Genomic DNA, 15906 nt, shown 5'->3' with positions numbered 1-15906 from the left:
TAGGAAGGACTAGGGAGAGAGAGAGCTAGAGATAAAAGGACAGCCAAGGAGACTTGGCTGGGCCATGGTCAGAGAAAACTGCTGGCCCTGAACTAGAGTCCAGCTCAGGTTTTAATGTCTTGCCTCTCATGCTGAGGGCAAAAAGATGACCTCCCTTTCTCTTACTAGACCAGGAATTAGATAGAAGGTAAAGCCTCATGAGATCAGAATACAAATTTTACATTAAACAATGGTACTTTTAAGAATGGGGAGGGTTTCCTCCCAAGATTACAATTATTTCTGTTATAATCATAATTCTCTACTTCAAGTCAATTTACATCTCAAGAGTCGATTTCCATTTCCATGCAAATTCTTTCTGGTACATTCAAATTCTCTTCATCTTCCCCTGCAGTCCTCTGTAACTGTGGTAGGTCATCATTTGGAACATAATTCATAAGTATTTCAAAATTGTTCTCAAAAATAGTATGTATTGTAGAAATAGGTCTCCTAGTTTTACTCACTTCACTCTGCACTAGTTCAAGGAAATCTTCCTAGACTTCTCCCTCTATCACTTTTTTTTTTTGCAAAGCAAGTGGGGTTAAGTGGCTTGCCCAAGGCCACACAACTAGGTAATTATTAAGTGTCTGAGACCCCATTTGAACCAGGTCCTCCTGACTCCAGGGCTGGTGCTTTATCCACTGCGCCACCTAGCCGCCCCTTCTATCACTTCTTAAAGTCCAATACTACTACATCACATATATATAACATAACTGTTTCAGCCATTTCCAGTGGAAACACTTCAGTTTCCAATTATTTGTCATTCAAATAGTGCTTCTATAAATACTTTTGTACTTATGTGATCTTTTCTTCCTTCTTTGATCTCTTTGGTTGATAGACCTAATAGCATGTCAAAAGTATATGCAGCTTGAGGCAGCTAGATAGTGCTGTGTGTAGAGCACTAACCCAGGAGTCAGGGGGACCTGAGTTCAAATTCGACCTCAGACACTTAATAATTACCTAGCTGCGTGACCTTGGACAAGTCATTTAACTCCATTGCCTTGCAAAAACCAATAAAGAAAGATGGATGGGTGGATGGATGGATGGATGGATGCAGCTTAATGGATTTATGGTCATGATTCCAAATTATTTTATAAAATGACCAGAGCAGTTCACAGTTCCACCAACAGTGCATTAATGTTCCTGTTTTCCCACAGTTCCTTTAGTACTTTTCATTTTCCATTTTTGTCAGTTTTGCCATTTGATGAGTATGAGATAGAACCTCAGAGCTGTTTTAATTTGGATTTCTCTATTTGTGATTCAGAGCATTTTTTCATATTGCTCTTGATAGCTTAGATCTCTTCCTCTGAAAATTGTCTCTTGATATTTTTTTGACCATTTATCAATTAGGGAAATGGCTTTTATTGTAAATTTGAAACAGTTCTCCATATGTCTTAGAAATTAGACTTTTATCAGAGAAACTACAAAGTTTTTTTCTCTATTTTCTTGCTTCTCTTCTAATTTTTACTACATTGGTTTTGTGTGTGCAGAAACTTTTAAATTATACAAGGTCAGAATTGTTCTATTTTATCTTCTGTGATTATTTCTATCGTTTGTTTGGTCCTGAACTTTTCCCTTCCATAGACCTTTCTGCATCATTAAACCAGCCTTGTCTGGGAAATGGTTCACTATGGTTTTTTCCCCCTGCATTTTCCAATTAGGATTTGATCTGCTATGCTTTCTGGATCTTTGTGAAGGATGTGTATCAGAGGAGAGGAATTGGACTATACTTCTTCCTGTTACTTCACCATCTTAGCTTTGATCTCCTTCATTGTAGGAAAATAGAATGCTTAGCACTATAAAACAATAGGAAGTTTAGAAAGAGAAAAGGGGAGTGGCTTGTTACATTAATAGCTCACATTTACATAAGCTTTTAAATTATTAAGCACTTTACAATTTTTATTTTATTTCTATAAACTAAGTTATTAAGAACTTTAATATTGCTTACATAAACTATTAAGTTATTAATCACTTTATTTAATTTTTGTTTTTAATTGATGAAATAAAACAAGCATTTTTGCATATGTTTTCTCAGTTGATTCCCCCCATGAGATCTGGCAATGTTAGGTTTAGTATAATTTCCCCCCATTTTATATTTGAGGAAATAATGTTTGTCCTTCATTTTTGAAGAAAACCGTGACAACAGGGAGATGATGCCATGACAAGCTCATGAATTGGATTTGAGTGGGGGGGGGGGGGGTTGCTGAGTTACCAGCCTCATTTTTTCCTCTAGAGCCATCTGGGTCCAGTGACCAGATATGGGTCAGAATGACTGAAGATGACTCTGAAATGTGAGGCAGTCAGGGTTAAGTGACTCATCCAAGGTCACACAGTATGAGTCAAGTATCTAAGGTTGGATTTGAATTCCCATGAATTCCCTGACTCCACTGCACCACCTAGCTGCCTTAGATGAGGAATTGGAGGTATTCCTACCGAATTTCTTCCATCCAGTTTGTTTGAGAGAAAAGGAACTGGGACTGCAGTTATTACCAAAAAATAAAAATAAAAAAAAAAAAGAAGAAATAAAAAGAAATGACAGCCATGCAGTACAATTGAAGCCCAGGCAGATATGGGCAGAGAAAATGGGGACAGAAGGTAGGAGACACTGGGCTGGTAACAAAGGCGGTGGAAGAGCCAGTCCTCCATTTCTCATATGACTTCTTTTATTCTCATCTGCTGCAGTTAGACATTTTTCTTGACTTTTGGTGGATGGCTTTTCCTCCCTCCCCCTTCAGTCAATCAGCAGCATTTATTAAGCCACAACTTTGTGGGGGGGCATCATGGAAAATGACTGGAATGCAGCAAATGCCAACTGCCTAGTCCTTCACAAGCCAATCTCCTTCTCAACGTACCCTCTCACCTCCACTGCTCTCCATTCATCCCTTCCTGTCCCGTGCAGTTCTACCCAAGGACATGCACCACTAGCTGCCAACAAGATTCTTTCCTTTCACACTATAATGCAATTAATAATCTGGTTATAATGAAAATACATGATACATGAACGTGAGCTACTCTCATCAGTTCAGAATGATGACCATTTAGTCTAAATTCACAGCTAAGGTTTCATGCTCTTTTTCTCGTGGCCTTGATAGCCTTCAGGGACCCTTCCTGCTCTAAGGCAGCAAAGTCAACCATTTTTCTCAAGACCTGAATTCCCATGTGTGGGTAGTATGATGATACTAGTGATGTCTGTGGTTGTTCAGTTGCTTCCACCTCTTTGCAACACCATTTGGGGCTTTCCTGGCAGAGATCCTGGAGTAGTCTTCCATTCCTTCTCTAGCTCATTTTATAGATGTGGAAACTGTGGCAAGTGGCTTGTCCAGGATCACACAGCTAGCACATATCTGAGAGCCATTGGAACCCAGGTCTTCCTGAGTCCAGGCCCAACACTCTCTCTGCCCTTAGATTTGTCTATATTCTTTTCTTTTCAAACCCTGCCATCTTTTCCATTATCCATGGTCATGAATCAAGACAACACAGTATTTTAACATGGAGAGAACGTTAGACTTGGAACCTTGAATTCTAACTTTGACGCCATCACTCCCAAAGTATGTGAGACACCTAGCATCTTAGGAACTTTGGAAAGGAAGGGGTCAGTCTAGACCAAAGGCCCCTTTTAGCTTGTCACTTTGTGGAGACACCTTTTCCTGCTACTACAAACCCATTTTTTGTCACAGAAATAATCAGATGGGCATCTGAGTGCTCTCCCTGTAGATTTTATATTCTTGTTCTGAAGCTGCACCAACAGGGCTCATATTGATCAAAGCCACTTTTGTGTCCCACTTTCAGAGGACCCAGAGTCCCACCAATTCCAAGAACTCACCTGGCCTTGGGAAATCCTCTTTGGGGTAGAGATATGCAACTCTAGGTCAAATGTCTACATAAAGAGAAGTACTGTTTTTCAGTCCCTTCATTTACCTCTGAAGCCCCTTCATGGAGATGGAAATAGTAATAAATAATAAATAAAACTGCAAAGCTGCAAAACTGCAAAAAAAATAAAACAGTCTTATTAGGAGGTATATGGGGGGGCACTGCATCTGAGTCAGGAGGTCTTGGCTGCAGATCCCAGGGCTGACTAGCATTAATGATTTACTCAGTTGGGTAACACTGAGCCAGTGCCCTTATCTGTAAAACAGGGAAGTTGGAGCAGGTGACATGTGAGGGGGGCGGCTCTCATCCCAGCAGTGGTTTAGTCTGGGAGACTAAGGGGAGCGTGGGGCATATCTAAGTTCAGTACTCTAGGGACTCCCCAACTCTGGTGTTCTTTCCACCATGTTGTGATGTCTTTTGTAGTATTGCCAGAAACCTCTCCATTTGGTGACTCTTCTCCATGTGACCCTAGACTGCCAGCGGAGAGGTTGGCACCAGCATCTCCTTTACTTGTTTCATTCCTCCCCTTCTTGTTCCATTTCTCTGCTCTCTTCCTCTTGCTGTCTAGAAGATGGAACAGAATTGCTCTAGGATATCAGCCGGCCTCCACTACTCTCCTGGAGTAAAACTGCCTTTGAACTGTCTTAGAACCAAATTCTGCCTGAGTGGGCCACAGTTACAAGAGTGGCAATGGATGGAGTGCCAGACCTGGAGTCAGAAAGTCTCCTCTTCCTGAGTTCAAATCCAACCTGTATGACCTGGGGCAAGTCACTTCACCCTGTTTGCCTCAGTTTCCTCATCTGTAAAATGAGCTGGGGAAAGAAATGGCAAACTCCAGTATCTTTGCCAAACATGATCTTGAGGATTCAGACCTGACTCAAATAACTGAACAGCAACAACAAAATTTGGGAGAAACAGTTTACAGATTATATGGTCCTTTTGCTTTTCCTCCCTCTTATTTTTCCATTACCCTACCTCATACCAAGGGACTTGACAGGAAAAAGAAAGCCTACAAAGTGTAAATAAGGCAATTTTAGTAAAAACTTTGAGAAATAAAGAGAAAGATAAAAGAACTGGTTAGACCCGTGTCTGGAAATTATCTTTGTATTTCATTATTATCACAGAACATTGAGTTTACCATATCCATTTTTGTTTCATGGAGAAAAAAATCTTCTATATTAATAGTAACTGATAACCAATATAGATCATTCTAGAAGAAGTCCATTAGTTCTTCCTAGTTTATGAATCTTTTCTTTTCCTCAGTATCATATTGGTTCAAAAAAAATGCCACCCCTAAAGTGAGATTTCTTTGAAAGGAAAAAATATAGCATGTTTAGATTAAAATGTTAAGTCAGCTACTAACCATCATCAGATTTTATACAATCCAGATTTGAGGAAATAGTCCTAGAGTGAGACCAATATGGTAATTAAGTCCTTCCCTTCCCTGCTCCCCCAGGCCTCTTGGTTTTTCGGTCTAGGTTTTCTTAAATGTGACATTCTCCTTAATCTTTATATCTTCACCTTGCTTTGCCACATCTTGAGGTGGTATTACCGCTCAGCATCAGCCTCTTATCAGTGAATGCACTATGATATAGTCATGTGACTGGCTCTGCCCAACGATGTCTTGCACTTAAGATTCTTTGATAAGTTGAAATTTTCAGTTCTTTGTTAGTAACTGAGGTCATATCTTACAGATGGTCTTAGGGAGGTCCAGGGCTTGTTTCTGGCACAATGTCCAATCCCTCGGAGGCATCCTAACCATTTTCTGTTTTTCATATAAGTGGTTTAACCCCTTGGAAATCAATTCAGTTTTCCATTTCAGAAATTGCGTATCACCCTCTTGCAGCTGGTGATCTTGAGATTTATCAAATTCTCAGTATTAATCAGTTCACCAACTTTCAAATACATTTCCCTTGTTCAGGCTAGTAAACACTGACCAATCCACATTATAGTTTGAGTTCTGTTAAAGCCAGAAGAACAGTGTTTGAAGAGTTAAATCTGTGTCTTCACATAGTCAGCAGACTCTGAATAAATGGTTGAATTTAACCAGTTTTCTTGTCCGTGGGCATCATTAGTGACCTTTAAGCTCTGCTGTTTGTTGTTTTAAATACCTTACAAGTTTATGCCTTAATCGAGTTCTGTTTAAAGTTTATTCCTTTTGGTTCATTTGGATTGAGGCTGCCATTTTGAGTCTTCATGCTGAAATATATCCATGATAACAAGTTCCCAGAAGAATTTTTGCTTTATATGCATCAAGCGTGCATTTACTGCAGTGTGATCTACTGCCTGGTCCAGCCAGTTGGGTGGGGAGTGGCGTGGGCACAGGAGGGGCACTGCTGCAGCAGCCCTGGGTCTGATTGGCATTCCACTTCTGCTTTTTAATAACATGCTGTATCTGCCTTTAGATCAGAAGCTCCAGACTTCTCTGGGTTGAGAGTCCAGCCCTGGGTTTGAATCTGCATGAGTTTCCCAAGTGTGCATGTGTCTGTGTGTATGCGTGAGTATGTGTGTGTCTGGTGTGTATTTGTGTCTCTGTGTGTGTCTGTATATGTATCTATATCTGGGTGTGTGAGTGTGTGTCTGGTATGTGTGTTTGTGTCTGTCTGTGTGTGTATATATCTATGACTGGGTGTGTGGTGTGTATCTGTGTGGGCATGTGTCCAAATATGACTGTGTGTGTGTTTGTGAGTGTATGTATGCCTATATCTTGGTGTATGTGTCTGTGTCTGGGTGTGTGATATGTGAGTGTATATGTGTGTTTTTGTGTCTGGCTGTGTGTGTGTCTATGTCTGGTGTGTGTCTGTGTCTCTAGGTGTGTATCTGTGTGTATGTATATATGTCTGGTTTATGGTATGTGTGTGTCTGGCTGTGTGTTTGTGCATGTGTCTGTATGTCGTGTATATGTCTGTGTCTGGTGTGTGTATGTTTCTGTATGTGTGCCTTTGGTTGTGTATGTGTGAGTGCATCTGTGTCTGTGGGGGGTGGAGGTAGGGGGTGTGTGGCTTTAAGACTCTGAAGGGACCCCACTGCACTGCTAGTGACTTTCCCCAGCTCCTTCTCTCCCCACCAGCTGAGCATGTCTCTGTTTTCCAGGTGCGTTTTGTGAAGAACATAACTTCCTGGAAAGAAATGAAGCCGGGCTTTTATCACGGGCATATATCTTACCTGGATTTTGCAAAGTAAGTTACCAAACAAAACAAAACCTCCTTTAGAATATTTTGTCCTTTTTCAATCAGAAATGCCTTGAGTTGATGGTCGAGTTTTTGTGATTTTCCAGGATAAAATGCAGGAGAAAAAAAAGACTGAGTTGCCAGTTTTAAACCTGAAATTCTAGTCAATGATGGTGTACCTTCTTATATATCACTGCCCCCTAGTGTTCTTAGATGGCCAATTCTCAGATCTATTCAAATAAACAGGCCTTGAATTTTCTTTTGATTTGTTTTTTGGTTTTTTTTTTTTCAGTTATTCATCTTGCCCCCTCTTGCAGGACGGTAGGTAACCAGCCATGAGTGGTACCCGCCCTTTTCCTCACCTGCCTGGAAAGCTGTCCTTCCTTATTAAAAGACTGGGCTTTCCTCCTAGAGACCAAGCAGGTCATCTCAGTGACATGCCTCATTGACCAGAAAAATGGGGAAGCACCGCTTGCCGTCCCCCATCACCCAGTCATCAGGGCCGGGAGAATGCTTGTACTCCTCAGCTAGGTCACCTTGAGACTGATGTGACACTGGTTCTTTGCCTCAATTCATTTAGTCTTAGCAGCCTGACAGATTGAGAAGTCGGCTGAGGAAGAGCCACTCTTTTGTTCCTATTTTCATTTAGCTTGTTTTGGAAATCAATGATTCTCTTTGATTCTCCTTGGGTTTTTTTTTTTATTATTATTATTTCTGGGTTCAAGGTATAATCACCAGAATTCATCACTGCCATCCAAGAAAAGCTCCATAAAGTGACAGCCAGGCCGACAGGGACTGGAGGCTGCCTCTGGCTCCCTCTAGAGTCTCTTTTCACCATAGTCAGAATTAACCAGGAAATTGTTAGCATTGGAGAGTCTAAACACATTCCACTTGGACCCTTTTGAAAGTTCATTCAAGTATCCCTGGTAACATAAGATGATGCACATTTGTAGCCTTTGAAAAGGAGACTGAGACCTGAAATTGAAATCCTCTCCTTTAAAACACTAAGCATCAACTTCAAAAGCCCCATTAAAAGAATGGAGATCACCACTCATCACAGAGTACAATAACGAATTTTATTATTGCAGTTTATGACATCTCTCTCAGAGCTTTCCATTGGTGGTCATGACTTCAAAGCAATTCTCCCCCCAGGCTTGTGCCAACTTTAATTAAAGGGGCTTAAACTAGAAACCAGCATTGATATCAAACTCTCAGTTTAGCTTTTCCCACTTGGAAGGATTAAAAGACAAAAGAATAGAAAGAAATCTTTTGGTTTTCACCAAAAGTTTTAATAGGAGCACACACTCCCATGAAGCCAAAGCAGCCTTCACTTTTTAGAAATCATGTAATTAAAAATGAAACTCTCCCCAAAGATCATGAATTTAAAATTACCTCATTCTTCTTCCTAGTGTCTCCCTCAGTGCTTGGAACCCACTCAGTGAGATGGTCGGGTTTTTTGGTTTTTTTTTTTTTGTAAAATTAGGTATACCTTTCTCTATAAATAATTCATATGGTCGCATTGAAAACATTTTATAGGCAGTTTTAAAATAAACTAATTATTTTTCTTTTGGAAAGGCACCTAACCAATTTCACACACTTCATTCATATGCATATTTTCCCTCAGGGCTGTATTATCCTTGAAGTAGATGTTCGTTACTCTTTCCCTAAATGATTTATTTTTTCCACATGCAACTTGATTTCTAAAACTTGAAGTGTTCATTATTAAAGTATATATTGAATGCTTTTTGCTTTTGGCAAAAGATTTGTAGTTAGAAAGAAGATCTAAAGTATTTTCTGTTCTTGTAGTTTAAAATGTAAAGCTTTATGGGGGGGAGAAATTTATTCTGTTTATTAAATACTGTAAGAAAACTTCGTTGTGTAAGAATATTTCAGCATGAGTGATTTTCATGTTATGTTACAGGTTTAACAATTACTATGAAAATTCTCTTTATTAGTCTTCTGACATTTAAAAACAATACTTCCAAATCTCTGTTCAATGTATTTGGTCCAGAAAATATGTACCTATAAGTACACTTGATGGGGAAGACCAACTCTCTTTCAGATTTTCTTGTTGAATAACTTTGCTATCAAAGTTATCAAATAAACAGGAAGAAGAATTTTCTACCATTTTGTCGTTCATTCAGATCCAACTCTTTGGAATTCCATTTGCAGTTTTCTCAGCATTGAGACTTGGAGTAGTTGGCCATTATCTTCTCCAGTTCATTTTACAGATGAGGGAACTTCAAGCCAAACAGGGTAAAGTGACTTGTCCAGAGTCACACAGCTAACAAGGGTCTTAAGATTGACTTTGAACTCAAGTCTTCTTGACTCCAGACCCAATACTCTACCTGTCCACTGTGCTTCCTAACTTCTTTAGGCTAATTTTTATTTTAAAAAATAGTTTTCCTTTTCTTTGAAATCTTTGTCTTTTTTTTTCCTGACTCGGTGCTTTGTAGGTATAATAAAAGCAAAATACATGCTCCCTCTAGGAGAAAAGGGGGATATGTTGATGAGAGTATAAAGTCTTGAGTCCAGTGTATGATCAAGGAAATATATTAATTGGCAGCAAGCCAGGAAAACCACAGGACCATTCTCTTTGATTTTCATTTGGATCTCTGAGAAACATTTCTTTTTTCTGAAAGTTATTTTCTCAAATCAGCCTGTGTTTTCAGATTTTAGTTGCAAAGAAATGTAAGTGTATGTGTTATCTTAATTTTAGTCATCTCTTCACCCCCTGCCCCCAACTTTTCCACTTCTTCCTTTTTGTTTCTACTTCATTTAAAACAAATGAAGGGAAAAAACTTTAAAATAAGTATGATAAATATTACAAATTTAAAGGATATTTTATACTTTAACATATTTTAGTCACTTTTCACAAGATAAGAAGAGTAAAGGGAATTTTTACTAACCCAACTTCCTTTTATCTTTTTATAATAAAAGATTATCATTTAGTGAAAAAAATTTACTTCAATAGATTCCTTACCCTGTCTTAATAAGAGTACTAAGATGTCATCACTAATCATTTAATTAGGCCAGCTTGTCTAAAAGTCATTTGACCCTAATTGTACCATAGATTCAATTCGCTTCTTGACATATTACAGCTACCCTGATATCACATGGTTTATGGTCATAGTCAATAGTAGGGTTCAAGTAGGATAGTTTTAACAGCAGCTGTCTGCAAAAGATATATAAGAATATTCTGTCTTTATAAGTCTCTTTACCATGCATTCCTACTCAAATTTCATTTTTATTCATAACATCATTGGGAGTATGCCTCTGGTGTCTCAGAAATTATCTTTTTTTTGTTGATTCAATAGGTCCTTTTCTCTTCCCTCCATCACCTCTGTAGTAACTGTTCTTAGTTCCTATAACAATATAATCAATGCAGAAATAGGAAAGAAATGCTTCCCAGAATGTTTAAGGAAGTCTGAAAAAAAAGAGAAAAATCATATAAGAGAGTTTTAGACTCAGTCTTTCTTTTAATAAATGGAATAGTGTGGAAAGAGTCTCTTTTGACTTGCACCTCTGGGTTGAACCAGTGTTAGTTGCCTTGTGACTTCCTATCTATCTACCCTTGACCCAGTGCTGAATCCAAAATGGCACAAATGGTAATGCACTTCATATTTCTCTTGTTAGGGATCAGGAAACCAAACCAATTGATTTTAGCTCTCATGTCATTTATCTCTGCAGAGTTCAACATAGTTGAGGATCTACTGCTTCTTGGAACTCTTCTCTCTCTTGGTTTTTGTGATTCCATCACATAACTTTCTTTCTCACTCCCAGTCAATACCCTGCTTCCTGTACCAAGGTGCTGGACTCAAGGTTCCTTCTTATTACCTTTAATGAGTTTAAGTTGCTTAGACCAGGAGAATGCACGACTTTGGCTTTGGCAGAGTTATGAGGGTTCTGGGCTGGTGACGTTGTTACGGTGAGAACTGGGAGGATACTACAAGGCTAAAGGAGGCCTGGTTTTTCCAAATGGAAAGAGAATAGTCTGCAAACTTACGCTAATGAGATTGACTTAATTTTCTGACAAAATTATAGAATACTTGACTAAGGCAATGATAAATGAATGTCCCTAGAAAAGGAAATGGTGAACACAAGGAACCAACATGGCGAAAGCAAGGAAGCACCCCCATTGAGCAGAGGTAGTAGACCAGAGTATGGAGTCTTTCCCACAGGGGTGGGCATGATGGGCAGAGGAGGTCAGTATAGCCTACTATAGACTACCTCACAGCCCTCATTCTGCCAGTCTCTTCTGGGGAGAGGAAGGAGAAAGACATATCCACACTCCTTCATTATGGGTCTGCTGAAGAGTGGGAGGCAGCTAGACGTCACATTTAGGAAGGCCTAAGTTTAGATCTATTCTAGGCAGATCATTTCCCTGCTGGCTGCCTCAGTTTCCCCATCTATATAATGAGGATGATAATAAGAGCACCTTCCTCCCAGAGTTGTGAAGAGATCATATTTGTAAAGTGAATAGCACTGTGCTGTCACATGCTTACCATTCCCCCACCCACCCCAGGCTTGCCACAATCCCTTCCCATTAGGTGAACATAGTCTATGTGGCAACTCTTCTTGCCATGATTTTTACATGGGAGTGGAAACTCCCACTTGGGGACCCCTTTAAGAGCCTCTACGGTGTTTGGGTTTGGGTTTTCCAACTGTGTCAAATGGTTTTTTAGAAATTGTAAAAAGTCCTGATGGGATCGCATCTCTGTACTTCACCTTTGATAGCACAACTGTGAAGATACGTCAGCAGAATCGGACACACCATACCCTGAACTCAGCCTTGGTTTGCCACATCGGTCCCCTTTGAGCATGAACAGCAGCAGCATCTGCCCAAACCCACTTCCTCCAGCCCCTGCTCCCTTTTTTATCAAGGATCTTTCTCATGATAGTTTATACCAAGGGAAAGCCTCAGGCTGACAGGGTTCACTGGGGCAGCACCAGTCATTTTCTATGATGAATGTGCCGTCGTTGATTTTTTCCTTTTCTTTTGGAATGTTCCCCTCTGAAGGAAGGGCTATGAAGTTACACAGCAGGAAGGTCTAGCTTGTATTTATCTGTATTTCAAGTTTTGATATGATCCAAAAATTCAATATCTGGATCCGACTTAGATAGGATGAGCCTGTATTCTCACATCGTAAGATAGAACCTTCGAGAACTGATCATGCCTTCAGGAATTCAGGGTCCATGTTATAATAAAGAAACCATTTTATTATGGTGGAGGACCTTTCCCAGAGCAGCTGCTGATTGAATGTTATATCAGATTGAATAGTTAAACAGGAATTAAGGGAAGAGGCTGTGACCACAGAATTGTTTTATTCTTCATACCAACCACTACTTAAAACAATTATCCACTGCTATCATTAGGACCAAGCTGTAATTAATTGAGCTAAATATCACATATATATTTTTATTAGTTTTAACATTCCTGAGCTTTACACTGAAGTTAAGGATATTTCATTGCCTTGTTATGCTTAAGTGGGAAATCCCCAACCAATGAAAGCCCCGTTCATACAAGTGACCAGCCTGAGCCAGGAACAGGCTTCCTCTGGAGACCTTTGGAGGACTTGATTAGTGTAGTAACAAGGATAAGCTGGAGGTGGAGATGTGTTCTCCTTCAGTCCCCTCTCCATGATGCTGGCAGCCAGGCATGATATGTGATCTGGCACTTACGTGTTAATTATTGAGTCCTGGGAAAGCATTCTCCCATAGAAACAATGTTATAAATGATGGTTACCCTCTTAGGCTCTCCCATAAATGGCTCTTTGTCCCATAATGTGGTTAAAATATGGTCTCCTCTCTCTCTCTCTCTCTCTCTGTCTCTCTCTCTCTCTCTCTCTCTCTCTCTCTCACACACACACACACACACACACACACACACACATCACATAACACACATTTTTAACTGCTTTTTTTTTTTCTTTCTCCCTTTACTTTTCTCTTTTTCTCTCCTTCCCTCACAGTTATGGTCTTTATGCAAAGATTTTCATACATACATATATATATATATATATATATATATATATATATATATATATATATACACACATATACATATACATGCATATACATATATGTATATTTCCCCATGTTTTTGTGTTTTGTATGTTTATGAAACACACACATACATAGTATCACATTTTATTACAGCTGTTTTGGAGTCTGTCTATCATTTAGTATTTATTTCTCTAGGAAGGTGTATCCTGATTTCTAAAACAACTAAATTCAAAGTTCTTACTGTCTCTTATCTATGACCATTTGAAAGTTGAAAAGCTATATGTAGTCAGTTTTTAGTTAATAAGTAGCTGACTAGATAGTTTGCCAACTACCCAAACCCTTATCTGTAATTTTCCTTTGGATCATTTAATCACTAAGACACAATATATTGTAATGCTAAATTATCATTAACAGTGAATACAGTGATTTTAAAGAGAAGGGGGAGAAACCCATTATGTTACCAGAAAAGCTTCAGTATAAATAGAGGTTGAATTGGTACAGAACTTTGGAATCTAAGTAGTATTTTGGATAATACTGTTTTTACATTATCAGTGTTTAATGTTAAATAAGCAAAGAGAAGCTCCCAGGCCTATTTCAGGGACAGAAGTGAGTGTGATTTGTTAGGGTGATGGTAAGAGACAGTCCTGATGGGCAAGTTCAGTATTTGAAATTAAGGGGATATAAGGTTGGGGAAATAGAGCAGGTACTAATTGACAGGGAAACTTGAAAGTCAGAAGAGTTGAGTTGGTGTTTTAGACAAGGTCTTTTCAGGTTCTCAATGAATGACATGAGAGTGGTATGTTTGGAAGATTAAATAGCAACAATGTACATTGGAAGTAGAGAAACTAGAAATGAGGACCCCAGTTAGAAATCTGTCACATGAGGCAGTTCAGGAGCCTGGATTTAAGGTGGTGCCAATGGGAAGAAAGCAGAATGGTCAGTTCCCTCATGTGATGTTTAATATTGGATAAAAAAAAGAGAGAAAAAGCTAAAAAAAAAAATTACTGCCACCCTAAGCAAAGGATTACAGTTATACTAGTAAAAGAAAAAGGGAAATTGAGAAGAGTGGCTATATTGGGGACAGACAAAAAATTATCAGTCATCGAAAGAAAACTGGAAAGTTCATTCCTTTCCTGTGGTTTCAATTGATTCAAATTTGACCCAGCATCAATCTGTCACTAGCAATGCTCACCAAAGCAGAATCTTATATAATACCACATCCTAGATCACACCAAGAAGGCAGACCCATTAAAGCCCTGTGCCCAGACTTTTGCTGTATTCCTTGATAATATTTTTCTTGTTTAGTGAGACAGACAATTTAAAAGCATATTTGGTTTCGAATAAGGTTTGGCTGCCTTCTCTGCTACAAGCTAGTTATTCTGGAATGTAATAAAGAACTTGGATGCTTTTAAAATTACAAACATTAAGGTTATCCCTAAAAATCTATACTCTCTAATTTGGGAAGGAATTTTTCTCCTCAATTTAAAATCTAATGAAGGAATGTTATTAAAAACGGATGCTATCTTTTCTATTAGACATTGGTTGTGTGATTTTTTTAAAATCCTACTTTCTCTTTTGTTCCTCAGCTTATATCTTTTCCTGCTGTTTGTCGCCTGAGTTTATCATGCCCCAAAGACACATAAGTCAACAACTGCTTCATTTGAACATGTAGCTTCCAAAGAGTGTGACTTTGAGAGGATTTTTTTTTTTTGCTCTATTTCAGATTTGGGGTTAAAAAGAAGCCAATTTACATTAACGTCATAAGAGATCCTATAGAAAGGCTAGTTTCTTACTATTACTTTCTACGATTTGGAGATGATTACAGACCAGGCTTACGGAGAAGAAAACAAGGCGACAAAAAGGTAATATTTAATTTTAAGGATTTTTTTAAATGCAAAAGTGACTGTTTTCATTTTAAAACTATTTGCTTTATCAAATTCAGCAAATACCATTATGATGATTAGTTTTTAAAGTAAAGTATTAATTAAAAATCTTTTCTTAACTTATGTATACAAATTCTGATTGTTGATGTTGCATAGTCCTAGTAATGTTTATTAATTATTAATTAGTTAACAAATATTAAAATCATTCATCAAACCTGTGGATCTTTAACTCTGTGCATCAGCATTTCAATAGTCTGTAATTTCTTTAGGTGACCCATCTATGCACCACTGCACATTGCAACCCCTCTCTGCCTTAGTTCATTTGGATTCATTGCCTTCTGAAATGGTTTGATTCCAAATGATATTTTTATACGCTATCGAGAATAAAATTCAATTTTTACAAAAGTTGAAAATTGACCTCTCTTTTTCTTAGTAATGGTTATTGATAGCGATTCCCTCTGATAAACTCAAGGAGGACTATTCTCTTGCTCAGCCTCATAGACTTCTACATGTACAAAATTGGAAAGGATATTAGAGCCCCTGAAGTCTAATTTTTTTATGTTACTGGTGAGGGAACAGGAAGACAGAAAACCTCATTGAAGGTAGAATTAAACTAGCCTGGCCTCAGACCCCCATCGTGATGTTCTGTTAGATCACACTTTCTCTTCCAGGTTCAGATTGGGGGGCATCAAATTGCATTCTACTCACTTCAGATTGCATTCTACTGACTTCCACCCTATATTTTGCCTCATTTTAAGTGACTTGTGTAGCTCATGACTTACTTTTCAAAGCTTCTTTTTGGAGATGAGTTTGGTTTTTGGTTTTGGTTTTGATTCACTCCATGAGGGTAACTTGAGAATGGTAGCATGATGTCACATTTGGAGACATGACCTTAAAGTGAAGATGGCGCCAGATTCAAGTTCCAGCTCTGACCCAGACTG

The 15906-nt window shown here is 38.6% G+C and overlaps 1 protein-coding gene across 3 annotated transcripts in view; it reads left to right on the top strand.

Annotated features, from left to right (window-relative positions):
- The window catches only part of HS2ST1 (heparan sulfate 2-O-sulfotransferase 1), a 219507-nt gene that overhangs the window by 183566 nt on the left and 20035 nt on the right, over positions 1–15906 (top strand). For all 3 annotated transcript variants that reach the window (XM_074221754.1, XM_074221755.1, XM_074221756.1), the window contains exons 3-4: positions 7000–7085; positions 14806–14944. In XM_074221754.1, coding sequence (XP_074077855.1) covers positions 7000–7085; positions 14806–14944 — 225 coding nt within the window. The remainder of the gene's footprint in view (positions 1–6999; positions 7086–14805; positions 14945–15906) is intronic.

This window comes from Macrotis lagotis, chromosome 2 (genome assembly GCF_037893015.1).
Source record: "Macrotis lagotis isolate mMagLag1 chromosome 2, bilby.v1.9.chrom.fasta, whole genome shotgun sequence".
In the NCBI taxonomy this organism is placed as follows: domain Eukaryota; kingdom Metazoa; phylum Chordata; class Mammalia; order Peramelemorphia; family Peramelidae; genus Macrotis; species Macrotis lagotis.
Note: the sequence above shows the minus strand (reverse complement) of the source record. Positions and strands in the feature narration are given on the sequence as shown.